This window comes from Spinacia oleracea, chromosome 6, assembly GCF_020520425.1.
Source record: "Spinacia oleracea cultivar Varoflay chromosome 6, BTI_SOV_V1, whole genome shotgun sequence".
NCBI lineage: Eukaryota > Viridiplantae > Streptophyta > Magnoliopsida > Caryophyllales > Amaranthaceae > Spinacia > Spinacia oleracea.
This window is the reverse complement of record NC_079492.1, coordinates 106,699,571-106,717,131: the sequence shown is the minus strand read 5'-3', so window position 1 is coordinate 106,717,131 and position 17,561 is coordinate 106,699,571. Positions and strand designations below refer to the sequence as shown.

The following is a 17,561-nucleotide window of genomic DNA, read 5'->3' as shown; positions in this document are numbered from 1 at the left end:
CTTATTTTTGTGGCGATCGTTCGGGTTTGCGGAACACGTATTTCGGTATAACTCTTTGGCAAATCGGTTTATGAATGTTTGGGCAATTTTTTAAGGTCGTTGGTTTTCTAACATTGTTTGTCACACACAATCACATATTTCGCTACACATAACTAACATTACATCATGAGGCAATAATAATATGTCATGTAGTTTATGATAGGCTTCTATGGATAGTTTTTGCGCCTGGCTTGGTACCGCTTCTATCGCAGATCCAACACATGCCCCGGTCGAGGTAGTGCCTTCAACAGACGAATTTCGCCCAAGAGACCAATCACGATGTAAGCCAAGGGGGCATGCACCAATGAGAGGGACCTAATGGGTGAGCGATTGGGTTTGGGACGGGTGTACTACGAGCGAAAGTGCCGAGTGGACAACATTCGAAGCGTATGCACCCCCCGGTTGACGATGGGTATCCTTAGTCCCAACTCCCGAGATGAAATATCAAGGGAGCCAAGATTCGTTATGCGGTTCTGTCCGTTCACATTAATATGCTGATTTTCAGGTCGTCCCAACTTGATGGGGAAATAAACGTGGGGTAGGATCATTTCACCCTTCGGCTATTTTGATTAGCTACAAGCACGAGTATTTCCTTCACTATCCCCAGTGGAGTCGCCACTGTGAGGGGGTCGAAAAAGCACGAGGCCAATGCGTGACCTTGTCCCTCGTGGGTGTGACGTTTCTTTTTGTCAAATCAAGTGTAATTGGATTTCCTGTGAGTTTACACCCTATTGACTAGTAATATAGGAGTCGCCATTCAGTTTTTAACGACAATGAGAAAAACTGACAAAACCCGGTTATCGTGACATAAAGGGAGTGCAATTATGTTTGACCACGACGGCCATAGGTTCCCTTGTGATCCCTGGTGTGGGGATCTCTCAACATACACCCGCAAGGTAGAGATTGAGGGTTCGGGGGACTGTAACTACCGAGAGGAGTACTCGCTCTTCGATAACTCCAGAGGCAGGATATCCTTACTAGCTCAGCATAAATAATTGAAGGGACATGCGTTAACTATTAAACTAATCTGAGTTGATTTTAACAATATGCAACATATAGTACTAGATCGAACGCGATTATCTGATTTAGATTGTTTTAAGGGACCTAGCATGATAATCCAATTTTCCGACATATTATCTTTATTAGGCGTGATAGAACAATCAGATTTAATTAGTTTAACAGTTCATAAAAGGGCGAGGAAAGCAATTAAATCATGCGAAGGGGCACATTACGACGCACCCTTAAGAGGTGCGTCACGGTTCTCAGAAAACTAACCACTTTGACTTTGCTATTTCTCCTTTTATTTAACGAATCTCAAATCATGGGACGGGATACGTTCTGTTCGATTTATGGATCGATTGCGACAGAACGCGTGATCAGTTTTGCAGCGTGAGGCTTAGGCTTAGGGGTTTAGTGTCAATACTTAGAATAATAATTGTGTTGTTCTTTTCACGTCGAACTTAGGGCCCTATTTATAGGAAAGAGTTTGTGGAAAGATAGAATTGTAGAACTCTAATCCACGAGGAATTAGGAGAAAACACGTACCCGGGTATTTTCAGCGCCCAGGGCTGGGCGCCGAAGATTTCGGCGCCCAGAGCCAGGCGTTGAAAATAGGGTCTGGGCCGTTTCTTTGTCAGATTAGGATTCTTAGAATCCGGGGTGTATGAGACTTTAATCGAGTCTTTTAGTGCGTATTAATTTTATGATGGAATGCATCTGGGCCCATTACGAACTCTAGGCTCGTTAGGATTTTAATTAATACGTAACTCTTATTTTCGAATCGTATTAGGAATAGGATTCTCTCGTAATTTCTATCTCATTTAGGATTTATGTTGGAGTGCAACACCTAATTCTGACAGGTTTCTATCTTTTATGACTTGCCACTTTTAACAACTACCCATTACGACAGTTACTATTTTTAGCAGGTTTCCATAAATAGCAGGTTTCTATAAATAGCAGGTTTCTGGTGAAATGAAAAGGGGAATTGAGATTCGTTATTTTATAGGAGATGCGTTGTCAAGTGGAGATTTATGTTCTCATCATCGAACTTTCCCTTTCGGGAATGGGGACAAAAGTAGGTGTCTACACTCACGCTGCGAAATTGATCCGGCGTTCTGTCGCAATCGACCCAAAAGTTGAATAGAACGCATCCTGCCCCTTGTAGCTTGATGAATTAAGCCTAAATACTGGAACATTGCTTGGAAACCCGAGATTCGCTAAATAAAAGGAGAAATAGCAAAGCCAAGTGGTTAGTTTTCTGAGAACCACAACGCACCTCTCAAGGGTGCGTTGTAATGTGTCCCTCATATGATTTAATCGCTTTCATCACCCTTTTATAAAATTGTCAAACTATTAATTTGATTTATCTATCACGCCTAATAAGATAATACCCTGGACAATTGAATTATCATGCTAGGTACCTTAAATCAATCTAAATAAGATTATCACGATCGATTTAGTATTATGTGTTGCATATTGCTAAAATCAATTCAGAATAGTTTAATAGTTTAACGCATGTCCCTTCAATTATTTATGCTGAGTTAGTAAGGATAACCTGCCTCAGGAGCATTATCGATGAGCACTCCTCTCGGTAGTTACAGTCCCCCGAACTCTCAATCTCTGCCCTGCGGGTGTACGTTGAGAGATCCCCACACCAGGGATCACAAGGGAACCTATGGCTGTCGTGGTCGAACATAATGGCACTCCCTTTATGTCACGATAATCGGGTTTTGTCAGTTTTTCTCATTGTCGTTAAAAACTGAATGGCGACTCCTATATTACTAGTCGATTGGGTGTAAACTCACAGGAGATCCAATTACACTTGATCTGACAACGTCACGCCCACGAGGGACGAGGTCACGCATTAGCCTCGTGCTTTTTCGACCCCCTCACAATATCTGCATCCAGTATTCCAAACTAGTTCAATTGCAAGGCTACCACAACCGCAATCAATGTCAAGGGCCTCATAATGCGTTAAACGAAAAACAAGTTAAAATATAAGTTGGGAATATCTAATACGACATAATGTAATAAGCTAGAAAATACTCACTTTGTCTATAAGAACAGACTTTTCAAAGTCATGTAACCTTTAAGTCTTTGTTTTCAGACTATCATGCATCATGCAACAACAGAGTAATGGAAAGAATTTGTCAAAATGGTTAAGTTCAAGGGAGAAACTATCAACAAAGCTTAAAAGATACAATTATAATGTATGAGTGACACACTTCCATTCTAACCTTAAACATGGCACAAGAGTATGCTGAAAAACTTCTTGCCTACAAAATGAAGAAAGCAACAACTGTACATTTACAAGATGGTATTAGGCGTCCCAAGGCCCCCTAACTTGAAGAAAAAGAATGTGATACATTTGTATAACAAAAGAGATACACAAGAAGCCAAGAAGGCTTATGCACATATCATACCAAATGATGCTATCTAAGGAATATGAAGCCAATTGAATGAAACTCTTCAAGTCAAGAAGATAGAGCTATTTACGTACCTATTAGAAGGCTGCTCAAGACAACTTGATTGTTTGCGATTTTGTGATAATTAAATAGAATGCCAGAGTCAAATACAAAGCTACAATATTAGAACAAATTGAAAACTTAATCAAACAACGATTAAACGTATCAAATTAAACATTTGAACAAACAAAAAGCTAAATCAAACAACTAGTAGAGGTATCAAATTATACTAAAATCGCCCCTTAAGAAATTAAACTGCAATTAAAGTTTCAAACGCACATGAATCCTCAATTCATGTTGAAACCTGTCAATTCGTGTAGATTAAGTAAATAAAAGTCAACAAACATCATTCAATTAAACTAGTACGTGCGGATTTAGGGGAAAAATTATCAATTGAGAAAACGATAATAGTAGAAACAATTTATAGCACAAAAACGAAAACAAAGGGGGAAAACAAACATATTATGGCGATGGAATTTTCAGGTGCAAGCACAGAACAACATGCAATAGGCCTAAAGTCACCTACTAAAGCAGGTACATGAAGTTTAGGAACAAGGGAGATTGAGGTGACATTTATTTCTTTCAGCCGCTTCCTAGTGACAAAGAAATCTTTTATAGCCTGACATAAAGCATCTTTTATAATGGGCCAAGCTGACTTGAAGAACTGACTATTAAAGCCATCTAACCCAGGAGCTTTGGTTACAGGAACAGAATCTAGCATTTGCTTGATATCTGCATCTTGAAAAGTGCATTCTAGTGAGTTCTTATGTGCCGTAGAGAGTCTAGGACCCTGATCAATCACAACAGACTTCACTGGTGTTCTATTCTCCATTTTGACACCAAACAGGGAAGAGTATAACTGGTTGAAGGCTTGTTGGACCCCTTTAGCTGATTGAACCCAAACCCCATCATCATTTTGAATGGAGTTAATCTTTTTTTTGCTTCCTCCTGTGTTTTATGCTCATGTGGAAAAGTCTAGAATTCTCATCTCCCAATTCAAGCCAGTGAATTTTGGTAGTTTGTTGGAGAAAGGAGAGGTATTGTGTATGAGAAGCTCTGTATTTTGTGTTAGCTTCTTTCTCTACAGTAGCCAGATTGCTGTTGGTTGGATCGTAGTGCAACATATTTTGAGCCAGGAGAAGGTCATGGTGGCATTGAATGTTAGTGGCTTCAACATTGGAGAACTTTGACAACCCTTCACATTTCTATCCCAACCAGTCTGAACTATGGGTAAGAAATCCTCTGCAATGGTCCACATGTTCTGAAATCTAAAAGGTCTCTTTTGAGCTTGATCCCTGTAACAACTGAGTACCATGGGACAGTGATCATACTCTCCTTCAGGAAGGAAAGCAGCTTCAGCTGTAGGGAAAAGATCTTCCCATTGAGTGTTAGCTAAAACTCCATCAATTCTGGTGAAGACTCTGTGAGCCCCATCTTGATTATTTGACCAAGTGAAATGCCTACCCACAGCCTTAATCACTTAGGTTGCACTGCATCATGCATGTTCTCATATCTTGAATTTCAGCAAATCTTACAGTGGAGCCAATCCTATCCTCCAAGTTCATTATGGAGTTAAAATCACCCATAATGATCCAAGGTTGAGTAATACCAATAGCAAGCGAAGCTAACTGGTTCCGAAGAGCTTTCCTGTCATTCATACCATACGTGAAGGAACCAAAGAAATTGAGAGTTGTTCCTTTAGGGGTAATGTAGCAATGTAGCAACTGAGCACTCATATGTTTAATATCCACCTCAAAAACATCTGGATCCCAACCCAAAATGATTCTACCTCCAGGAGCATGACACAAATTAGTGGTAAAACACCACCCAGGACACAAGTTAAGGTAAAGATCCCCTAGTTTAGGAGATTTCACCCTGGTTTCAAGGAGACTAAACATCTTGATTTGGTGAGTTTTAAGGAATCTCCTCACCTCATTTTTCTTTCCTTTCCTGTTTAGTCCCCTCACATTCCAGCAAAGAATGTTATCCATTAGCCACAGGGGTGATCACCCCCTGCCAATGGAGTACCAGCAGTAGCAAATCTTGTTCCACCTGCTGAATGCTCCCCTTCCTCTACCTCCAGCAACTGGTAACTATTTCTAGTATGAACTGGTCTCAATTCTCTACACCTCCGAGTGCTAAATCCAGTAGCTAGAACAAACCCATTATCCTCATCCACAGTTGCCCCACCAGGTAATGAAACAATGTTGTTCTGAGGTCTAGATGGTAAAGCCTTCTGCACCCATATCTTCTTTGTTTTTGGTTGTTTCTTAGCTTGCTTACAGAACTCAGCCTTATGGCCAATTCCCTTACAGGTGGTACATGAGTGTGGTACCCAATCATATGTAACCTGTTGGTTCACAGTGACTCCCTTCTCATTCACAAACTGGATCACAGAGGGGAAAGATTGGTCAATCCTTACATCAACCAACACTTTAGCAAACATCAATTTGTCCCTACGCATAGTTTCTTGGTCCACCCTGATAGGTGTGCCAACTTGGCCAGAAATCTTAAACAAGCGTTTGCCACCCCAATACTTCACATCCAGATCAGGCAACTTAATCCAAATAGGAAGGGTTTTGGCAGAGCCTTTGGCATAGTTGATATCAGGTGACTGTTTGGGCGGTAAAATAACGTCCCCGTGACGTGGCAAGGTGGACCATTCAAGGGTCATATGACAACCATCAAGACAGTAATAAAAGCTATGGGCATTGATCAAGGAAAACGGCTAAAGTAAATTAGAGGCTACAAACATTGAAAGCAATGATGAAATCAATGGGCGGTTACAGTTATTTAATGCAAGGCTGAAATCAATGGGATGTTACAATCATTAAGGCTAGGGGGTTACATACAATAATTCCTTGGTTTAATGATGGTTTTTATGATTGCAATTGAATGACTCATGTATAAATAACATGTTATTGTTCATTATAGACACGGAATCATACACATTCACACTTCATATAATAAACTACTCCTCTCCCCCTTTTTCTGTAAGAGTTTTCCTATCATTCTTCTCATCATTTTTATATTATCTTGCTCATTTGGATTGTTAGCACCCCCCCCCCTCTGACGAGTTCAACCATAGGTAGAATTTGTCCAAAACAATTTGGCGCCCACCGTGGGGCTGACAATCAAGAATAGCTTGATAATCTCATCCGTTCACTAAAAATAACCCAATTCTCCACCCTGTCCGCATTCCTAATATCATCAAATGATGTTACTCGCCATCCTAAAGCCATGGAGACGCACATCAGCCTTCTCCAGAGGGAGAATGAAGTTCTATAATCACATATTAGATCCGCAACCTCCATCGCCGTCATTCCCCAATATGAGTACAAACCCACCTCGTCATCAAAATATGTGTCGAGACCGTGTCGTCACCAGAAGACGTGCCGAGACCGTGCCGCCATCAAAAGATGTGCCGATACCGTGTCGTCATCAAAGTACGAGTCAGTGGCAGCATGTGTACGTTGAAGGTAGATATGACGAGACAATGTCATCATCAAAGTACGAGACGATGTCGGAGCGCGCGTCGATAGAGATGTGTCGAGATTGTGTCGTCATCAAAGTACGGTACAACATCAGAGTGTGGAGTGACATCAAACAACCCAGACCTGATGAGTTCGTGAAGTGGTGTCATATATATGCAGGCCGACTAGATCGTCTTCATGAAGACGTCGATCCTTGACGAGACAAAAAATGGGTAATGGATTCCCTTACTATCAGATTTAACTAACTGTTTCGCTTGGTTCCATTGAATTTGTGGCAGGTGACAATCATGATATCGTCATCCACCAAGTGAACGACATACCGTGAATGAAGGACAACTTGGAAAATACCACTTCAAGTCACGAGATGTTGACGCTTGGAGATTCTTAACATACAACGATGCTCCTCAACGGATAATAGAGATAAGCCTCCACTCATATATATTCATGTTATTTTAACAACTCACCTTAGTGTTGTTGTGAACAGGTTCACCTTTTCAAATGACTAAGCAAACGACATATGCAAAAGACCATGTTGTCATTGTTCGTCGTCACAGATCCCAATGATGTCGTCAGAAGGGTTAATGTTGTGACACCCATAAGTCGTGTCCTGATGCCAACTCCATGTCGAGGCAGTGCTGGCTCAACATCAAATAGCTAGTAACGTCTTTGCAAAAGAAAGTTTGGAAAGACGATCATGACGATGTGATTCACTAACAACGACATGAAGACGTCAACGACATGAAGACGACACAACCAGAATGTCAAGAACGCAGGGACAATTCATCATGGCGTTATAAATATCCGGCATAATCAGATATTGGCATGCGGCATCTTATTTGTGGCTAACTCCAACTCAAATACTTTCTTAAAGTTGCCACAGGGGGACGAGATAGTATACTTTACTCATATTCATGATCTTAAATGTTTATCATAATCTTATTTATATGCTACAACTAACAATACAATTATATGATTTATTTTTCGTGATAACATCGCATGCAAGACTTTGATTGCAGGTATAATGTTGATGGCGTCCGCCGACACTGTCGATGACGTCCGACGACATTGTCGATGATGATTGACGACACTGTCGATGACGTCCGACGACATTGTCGATGATGATTGACGACACTGTCAACGACGACAACACCGACATGGATTACATCAAGAAACTTGTCAATATCAACAAAAGCACAGTAGACGGAGACAGAACCACGACATACGCAAAACCGTATCATCTATAAACTCTTACACTCTTTTTTATTTTCATAAGTCATTGCTCCCATGTTACAATTTTAATTTTTATTTGTATACACAACACTAACGAAGAAACTGGAGAACGTCAAAAGATGTAACCACATAGGCATTAGCCTAACATCTTAAACGCGATAACACACAAAGGTGAACAGATTGACGACTTCATGTGGTCAACATAGATCGACAACATATCAACGAATGCAAACTATTCTACGACAAACTCAGGAAGAACGGGACAAGGTTGTAACTTGCAGTAACAGAGTCTACAATCAGCGTAGTCCTTGCACGAGATAATGACGATAAGAAACTACTAGTCTTCTACTTCAGTAAGTCGTTACTTAGCGCCGAAACAAGGTACTCACATCTCGAAAAACTTGTACTTGCATTACTTGTAGCATCTACTAAATTACGCCATCATTTTTAACGTCATCCTATAATTGTGAGAACTAATTATCCCATGAAGTAGATAATGAGGAAAATTGAGTTACCTGGCAGGATGTCTAAAATGGGCCGTACAATTAGGGTGTTACGACATCAGCCCAAATATGCAACACGAAGTCGACCATGAAGTCAACATGCTGTAAGACGACACTATCCCACCAACATGGACACTATTCACTGACGGATCCTCCACCATACAGAGGACAGGGCTAAGACTCGTGTTAAATTTGCCACAAGGGGACATGATAGTACAATCTTTCTGCTGCGAGTTTAAAGCTACCAACAGCGAAGCGGAGTTACGAAACCCTGATCTTAGGATTGACGCTAGCTCGCGACATTCACATTCGACGACTTGAGGTACGCTATGATTCATTATCGATTATTTGTCAAATTAACGGTTCTTATGCAGCAAAAGATTCCAAGATGCAAGCCTACCTTGAGACAGCCAAGGCACGTGTCAAAAAATTTAATTTGTGCAACCTCCAGCAAATCCCAAGAGACCAAAACACCAAAAGCCGACACACTAGCAAACCTAACATCAACCCGACCAAACTAACCCATTTTTTCTATTGTACACCTCTTGCATCCAACCGTCACAAAAGAGACCTTCTCAATCAATGAACAACCTTCACAAGTCAATCACCAACTACCACATCATGGAGAAACCCATATATCCATTGGCTCAAACACCAACCAACACATGATACTATGGTCCGACAGGACGACACCCAAAACAACAACCGACCACTTTTCATTACTGTTCGGATGTGAAGTCGCGATCCCGCCTGAAGTCGAGATTCCAACAGCACGCTGCCAAGGTTAAAATGGTGTCATACCAACAAATACCGCAAGAAGTTACAACAAGAATGTACGAGTGAAGATCTCCCAACAAAGTGATTGGGTGCTACGAATAGTCTTCCCCAACACCAAAGATCCGCGACATGGAAAGTTGGCTCCAACATGGGAAATCCCTTATCGTATCAAAAGACGAACAGGTCATGGTGCATACGAACTGGCAGAAAGAGATGAAAACCAATACCGAGAAGCTGGAACGCGACACACTTAAAGTTGTATCATTTCCAGTCTCTAACTCATTGTGTACAAGTATGTTTTCTTTTTTGCAAACACCCCACTTGCAGAGATGAACAGGTCACTATTGTTGGAATCAAACCGACGACCCCGGGTCGGGGGACAACACGAACCCGTCGCAAACACTACGCGGAGGATAACATCCACGCTAGACGATTCCCAAACCAGCTAAGTAACTCAACAACTCGATCCTCTCCTTTCTTATTTGTCCATTTTCTTACCATTATTAACTTAAGCATCGGAGGGCCGTTGGCACACCCAACGGCCAACTTTGACGCCTCTAGCTCGTCTTGCAAAACAAACAATCTTGACGATCCATCTTGGAACAACTTCAAGGCGTATACATACATTACACAAATCTTGTTGAACCATGGGAAACCATTTACAATTTACAATTTACATCTTACAAGTTGGGCCATACAAAACGCCTGGGAAACGTTGGCCAATACAAAATGCCTGGGAAACGACTTACACAATACATATTACAAACTTACAAATTACAAAACACAATTTAGGCCATTACAAAAACGCCTGACACATTACATTATACATTACATACACAGTGGAATATAGATCTACATTTTGCTACAGTATACATTTTTGCAGCATCTCCTCTGACAGGCTGGAGGCGTCGCCAAAGTCAAACTCGAGGTATGTACATTACCTGCAAAACAAACACAAACCCAAACACATTTTTCCAAAGACACAAGCAATTCACACAAACCCAGCCTGAAAAATTAAAAAGTCCACAAATATTTACATGACTTGTCCCCTTGGACAAGCCCAAAAACACACAAAAGACTGCCGCCATTAAGGCGAAACACAGCCATAATATTTTTTCTGACCTCCTCAAAGGCCAAACACAAAAACCATTGTTTAAAAACAAAGTCACCTTTGAAATTTTAAATTTTAAGGAAGGGGAGACAGAGCTACTCCTGAGGGTCTGCTGGACCTGCATTCTCCCCTTGTTCGCCATCGCCTGGTGCCGCCACCGTCTCGGCATTGGGGCTGGTTGCTGTTGCACCCTCCTCAATGTCTTCCTCATCGCTAACGGCACCAGAGGGGACATAATCCTCGGGGAATACAGCGTTGAACCGGGCAATATCTTCTTCTGGAGTCCAGTTCACATGTCTGCCCTCCTTAAAGTCTTCCATCATCTCAGCCTTCATTTTCCAAGTGTAGTAACCAGCACACTCGAAAATCCTCGCCTTGACTTTGGTAAGAGACGTCTTCAGCTCGTCAACCTCAGCAGCCAGCGCCTCCTTTTCGGCGTTCAACGCAGCAATCTCACCAGCACCCTTTGCCTGCTCCGCCTCCAGTATCTCGGCCTTGGTCGTCGCCTCCTTGGCCACGCCACCAAGTCGACCGACCTCCTGCTTAGCTTTTTTCATGTCACTCTTCATTTTCACTAACTGATCTTCTGTTGTTATGACATGATGGCGAGTAGCCAAAGCAGATTGCAGGGCCTATGTTGACAACAAAAAGAGAAAAGAAGAAAGAAGAAGGCATATCAGTCACCATACGACGACATAAAGACGGCATACATTAATAAAAGCTGAGGCACTAAAGTAAAACATACCTTCCAAGCATCCGAGACGCTCTCAACAGTTGCAACAACTGAGGACAGGGTCTCTTGACGCTCTTGGCTGACCGGCATCCACAGGCGGTCAACTTCTGGCCAAAGCTGATATTGTGGAGCACCTGTCGACCCGAAGTCGTCAGGGAACTCCACAGTGAGCTTCCTCTTCCGACTTGGAGGCGGCAGCTTGAACTCGGTAGGCAGAGACGCTCCAGTCTCCCCAGTCACCGTAACATCGGTGGAAGCCTTTGGCGGCCTCCGAGGTGACACCACAGTGACGGGCTTAGGTCGAGACACACTCCCAACCTTGTCCAGCGACGCCTTCAGCTGGGCATTTTCAGCAGACAACGCCTGCATGTCTTCAGTCAGAGTTACAACATCAACAGACGACTTCATCTCGTCAATCTCTAGCGGGACGATCTGCCGGCCCCTACAAAAACTCCAACCATAGACGACTCAGTCTCGTCACCCCATATCTTCTATTTATTTATTTTTATACTAACGCTAATCGTTTACCTTTTAATGTTGTGATTTTCTCAGGATCAGTTGGGATTCTTATTGTCATCATTACATCTTACCGGTTGGTAAAGAGTCGGGAAGTTATTTTCCTTCCTTTTTTGAAGATTAAACCCATTCTCTCCTTTGAGCTTCTCGGAAGAATTCGAAAATGGGTTTGGGGACAATTGTTTGGGCGGTAAAATAACGTCCCCGTGACGTGGCAAGGTGGACCATTCAAGGGTCATATGACAACCATCAAGATAGTAATAAAAGTTATGGGCATTGATCAAGGAAAACGGCTAAAGTAAATTAGCGGCTACAAACATTGAAAGCAATGATGAAATCAATGGGCGGTTACAGTTATTTAATGCAAAGCTGAAATCAAGGGGATGTTATAATCATTAAGGCTAGGGGGTTACATACAATAATTCCTTGGTTTAATGATGGTTTTTATGATTGCAATTGAATTACTCATGTATAAATAGCATGTTATTGTTCATTGTAGACACGGAATCATACACATTCACACTTCATATGATAAACTACTCCTCTCCCCCTTTTTCTGTAAGAGTTTTCCTATCATTCTTCTCATCATTTTTATATTATCTTGCTCATTCGGATTGTTAGCACCCCCTCCCTCTGACGAGTTCAACCCTAGGTAGAATTTGTCCAAAACAATGACCATGGCTTCAGAACAAGAGGTTTAGAATCAAAGAATTGGGTATCCCCTTGGAGTACCTTGGAGCAATTCTCCATGGTTGTAAATATAACCAGAAAGATGCCTTTCCCAATCAATGCTACTTTGTCCACCCCCATTTTCCCCCGAATTCTGTGAGAAAATCCCTCAATTCCATGTTGAGGGGGGTTAGCACCAATCACATAGCATATTATAGCAGATTTCCAATACACAATTTCATCCTCAAAATTAATTTGCACATGTGGTTTATCAGGCAGGTCATTAATCAAAACAGCGGAAGCAGATTGGGGTATATTATCATTCATAGTATTTGAAAACACAGGATGAGATGATCGAATTACATTCACATTCATATCATTCGCATTCACAGTAATATCCCTTCCAATAGTTCTCCCGCCAGAATTTGAAAAATGGGTATTGATGGTTTTACCTTGGCTTAATCCATTGATCCAGACATTGAAATCATCTCGCACATTGGAACGATGTTAAAATTCCCTGAGCGAAGTTTCGGGGTAAGAAGTTTGTTCTCAATCAAGAGTTCATCATCTAGGTATGATTTTTCAGAAGTTTTCGAAGTGGAATCAATGGCGTCATTCTCCACCATTATCACATCAGAGGTTCCTTTGGCTTGTGCACGAGTGTTAGGTTTTGGTTGAACTTGGTTATCAGAGTTCTTCATCTTCTTCACAGAGTTCTTGGCATGCTTTCGAGGCCTAGCCATGGCGTCGAAGAGAGGTTACTCCTTTGAGACCCCTAAGCAGCAAATTATTTTGGTTTTTTCCTTATTTTTTTTCTTTTCTTTCAGAATTGATAATTTACGGTTTACCCCTTACCATCCTACTGAGCTTATGTCACCTCTTTTTGGGGGCCAAATACTGTGTCTTCTTTCTCTATCCTTTCTCCGTTCACTTCATTTGGTCTCCTTCTCCTCTCCTATGGTGTTACTTTTATTTCTCCATGACACCTCTTCATCTTTCTCTTCTTAGCTTCGATTTCCCTTCGCCCTTTCTGCTATCCCTCCACTTCTCTGTTGTGCCTGAGCGGTATCCTATGCCCTGCGTAATGCTTCATAGCGAAGAGAATGGTGAGTTTTGTGAAATTTTCTCATCTCCATCAATCATTTTTGCTAATTTCTCTTAGTTTCGTCATTTTCTGTACATATTAGGTTTCGATTTAAGGGTCGGATTAGGATTTATGCAGAGCTTTTGACATTTATGGTTTGGCTTTGGGGTTTAACAGAAGTATGGAAGGGAACGAAACCCGAAAAGTTGAGACCATAGTCCAAGGCGAGCTCTTGATCCTTCTTCGTGCAAGGTATCTTAATCTTCTCAATTTCCTTTTTAACTGAACTTGTAATTGATGTTGAAAATTTTAATTAGGGTTTCATGTATTTGTCAGTTGTTAATTTTGAGCTTTGGTTCAACGTTTGGCCGACTTGGTAAAGTGATAACAATTGATTTTCTTTTTATGTACTTGATGTTGTTATTTGCAATAATGTGATAGCTTATTATTGTGACAATATGTTCATGCCCACTTAAATAGTTGTTTTAATTAGGATCAATTCTATGGAAATCACTGTCATGACTATGGATCAACCAACAACAAATAAACCTTAGTCCCAAAATGTTTTGGGGACGGCTAACATGAATCGTCGTAGGAGATCGTTATTGTCACCAATCAAACCAGAAAGGAGCGGGAAGTTAAAAAAATAAACAAGAAAGGGGGAGAAAGTGGAATTAATGAAAGTAAGATAAGAGTAAAAAAATATACACATATATATACATATACATATACATATATATATATATATATATATATATATATATATATATATATATATATATATATATATATATATATATATATATATATTACAGAAAATATATTATAAGGGATAATAAAAATAAGTAAAGTTTAAACTAAATAAACAAGTAAAATAAGTACATTTCAAAATAGCATGTAAAAAAAAGGCAAGAAGTAAAAGTAAGAAGAGTCAGAATGGAAGTTGTATAAGTCAAATGAAATCATCAATTTATATTCTCTCCCTCCACTTTGTCGTATCCAACTTCATATTTTCCTCAATCCCAAAAAGACTCATATCGTGCTCAATCACCTTCCTCAAAATTTTCTTAGGTCTTCCCCTACCCCTTGCAATTCTATCAATTTTCCAGCCTTATAGCCTCCTAACCGGGGTATCACTTGATCTTTTGCTTACATGTCCAAACCATCTTAAAAGATTTTCCATCATCTTAAACTCAATTGGTGCAACCACTACTTTCTTCCTAATAATATTATTCTTCAAACGATCATTTCTTGTACGCCCACACGTCCAACGTAACATGCGCATCTCCGCTACATTCATCTTAGGCATGCGACAATGTTTCACTACCCAACATTCCGTGCCGTATAACAACGCCGGTCGAATTGTCGTGCGGTAAAATTTTGCTTCAATCTCTGGGGAATGCCTGGATCACATAGGAACCCCGTGGTACGTTTTCACTTCAACCAACCTGCTTTGATTCTATGAGCCACATGCCATCCAATTTTTCATCCTTTTGGATAATAGATCCTTACTAACGGAACATTTCAAAGCCTTGGACAATTTTCCCATCTAAGGTAATCGCCCATGTGTCTCTGTCTTGGACTCCACTGAACTTACACTCCATATATTCCATCTTGTTTCTATCAGCCTAAAACCCCGAGATTCTAAAGTTTGTCTCCATAACTCCAACTTACTTTCCACTCCTTCTTTTATTTCATCAATCAACACAATATCATCTGCAAACATCATGCACCAGGGTATACCATCTTGAATCGACCTGGTCAATTCGTCCATGACTATAGCAAAAAGAAACGGGCTAAGTGCGGAACCTTGATGCACTCCAATCGTAATGGGGAATTCTTTGGTCTTACCAACACTAGTTCTAACACTCGTACTAACTCCCTCATACATGACCTTGGTGATATCAATATAATTACTCGGAATTCCTTTCCTACTTAATTCCCACCAAAGAATTTCCCTTGGTACCTTATCATATGCCTTCTCCAAGTCAATGAAAACCATATGTAAATCCTTCTTCTTATCCCGATAATTCTCTATTAGTTGCCGTATTAGATGAATGGCCTCCATAGTCGATCTCCCAGGCCAAAATCAAAACGGGTTGTACAAAACCTTCACAGTTCTCCTTAATCTTTGCTCAATAATACGCTCCCAAAGCTTCATAGTATGGCTCATTAGTTTGATTCCTCGATAGTTGGCACAATCCTAGACATCACCCTTATTCTTGTACAAGGGGATGATAGTACTTTTCCTCCACTCTAATGACATCCTATTACTTCCCCAAATCTTGTTGAAAAAAGTTGTTAACCATACAACCCCTCTCTCTCCGAAGCATCTGAAGACTTCGATAGGTATACCATCGGGCCCCACTGCCCTCTTGTGTCCCATCTTTTTCAATGCCATTTCGACTTCTCTCTTTTGAATTCTTTGCATAAAGTCTAGGTTAACAATATCCCGAGGGATATTTGTATCTCCAATATCGCACCCTTGGTCCCCGTTGAACCAGTTATCAAAGTAAAACCTCCATCTATCCTTAATTTCCTTATCTCCCACCAAAACTTTTTGATCAACATCTTTCACACATTTAATCCTCCTGATGTCTCGCGTCTTTCTATCTCTCATTCGAGCAAGTCTACAGATGTCCTTTTCCCCTTCTTTTGTATCCAATATTGCATAAAGATCATGATTCACCTTTGTTCTAGCCTCTCTTACGACCTTCTTTGCTTCCCTATTAGCCTCCTTGTACTTCTCATAGTTCTCATCACTTCTACATTTTCCCAACTCTTTATAGAATTCTCGTTTTCTCTTTATAGCTTGTTGCACAACTTTGTTCCACCAAGATGTGTCCTTACTTGGTGGCATGATTCCTTTATATTGCCCTATGACCTCTTTCGCAACTCCCTTTATGGTGTGCTCCATTCTTTTCCATAATGAGTCTATATCCAAATCCATATTACTGACCCAAATACCTACACTTGCCAACTTTCCCACAATTTTAGATGTTGCTCCCTTTGAAGTTTCCACCACTTTATACTAGGCTCCACTAGTGGTCTTCTCCTCCTTATATAATTCTATCTCAAAAATAAAAATCACATGTCTATGTTGGGTTGATGTACTCTCACCCGGAATCACCTTACAATTGGTGTAGCACTTTCTCAAAGCAATCCTTATTAAAAAGCAGTCGATCTGACTCGTGTTACCTCCACTCCTATAGGTAACTAGGTGAGAGTGTATTTTATCAAACCAGGTGTTCATTTTACCCAAGTCATATGCCAATGCAAAATCCAAAATAGCATTTCCCGCTTCATTCCGATCCCCATACCCAAAACCACCATGAATGCTTTCAAATCCATCGCGACTGGAGCCTACATGTCCTATGAGATCCCCACCAATGATCAGTTTCTCACTTTTAGGGACACGTTGCACCACTTCTTCCAGATCCTCCCAAAATTCTTGTCTAGTTGAAGCATCTAGTCCTGCTTGTGGTGCATAGGCACTCACAACAGTTATAACTTCACCCCCTATCACAAGCTTAATACTCATAATTCGATCACTCTTTCGAGACACACTCTTTTCATTTTAAAGATTGTATTTATATTATTAAGCCTTCCTCTAACTTTTTCCAATAAAATGTGACTCTTCTCTGATGCAATCCATGCACATTGTCTCCTTGCTGTCTGTAGTGTGCTATGGAGTTTAACATGCATTGTTCTCCTATGAATTCTATTATGTCAAAATCACTTTTTGACTGATGTTCACCTTTCTTATTTGTTCGTTTTGATTATCTAAACAAATATTCCTTCCATCTCAAGTTACTTGCCCCATCTCACTTAATTAATGTCTTGAAATATTTGCCCAATCTTCCCTGTAATATATAACATTTTTCTAGCTTGGTAATTAACTTCTCAAGAACTATGCTAGGAATGTACATGTTGGATATTTG

At 40.6% G+C, this 17,561-nt stretch overlaps 1 protein-coding gene, 1 long non-coding RNA gene and 1 pseudogene across 2 annotated transcripts in view; all 3 read right to left on the bottom strand.

The window, feature by feature from the left end:
• Positions 1–3,648, bottom strand: part of LOC130463989 (uncharacterized) — a 35,719-nt gene extending 32,071 nt beyond the window's left edge. The window contains exon 1 of the long non-coding RNA XR_008924272.1: positions 3,539–3,648. This is a non-coding gene — a long non-coding RNA (uncharacterized lncRNA). The remainder of the gene's footprint in view (positions 1–3,538) is intronic.
• An 11,662-nt stretch (positions 3,649–15,310) lies between these two features.
• LOC130463452 (uncharacterized) lies at positions 15,311–16,570 on the bottom strand (annotated as a pseudogene).
• An 81-nt stretch (positions 16,571–16,651) lies between these two features.
• LOC130463451 (uncharacterized) lies at positions 16,652–17,161 on the bottom strand. The gene has a single exon (XM_056832586.1). The coding sequence runs from the start codon at positions 17,159–17,161 to the stop codon at positions 16,652–16,654; it is 510 nt and encodes a 169-aa protein (XP_056688564.1).
• Between the last annotated feature and the right edge of the window lie 400 nt (positions 17,162–17,561).

Coding starts and splice junctions, on each gene's coding strand:
- LOC130463451 (XM_056832586.1), bottom strand. CDS start 17,161: ATGAGTATTAAGCTTGTGATAGGGGGTGAAGTTATAACTGTTGTGAGT.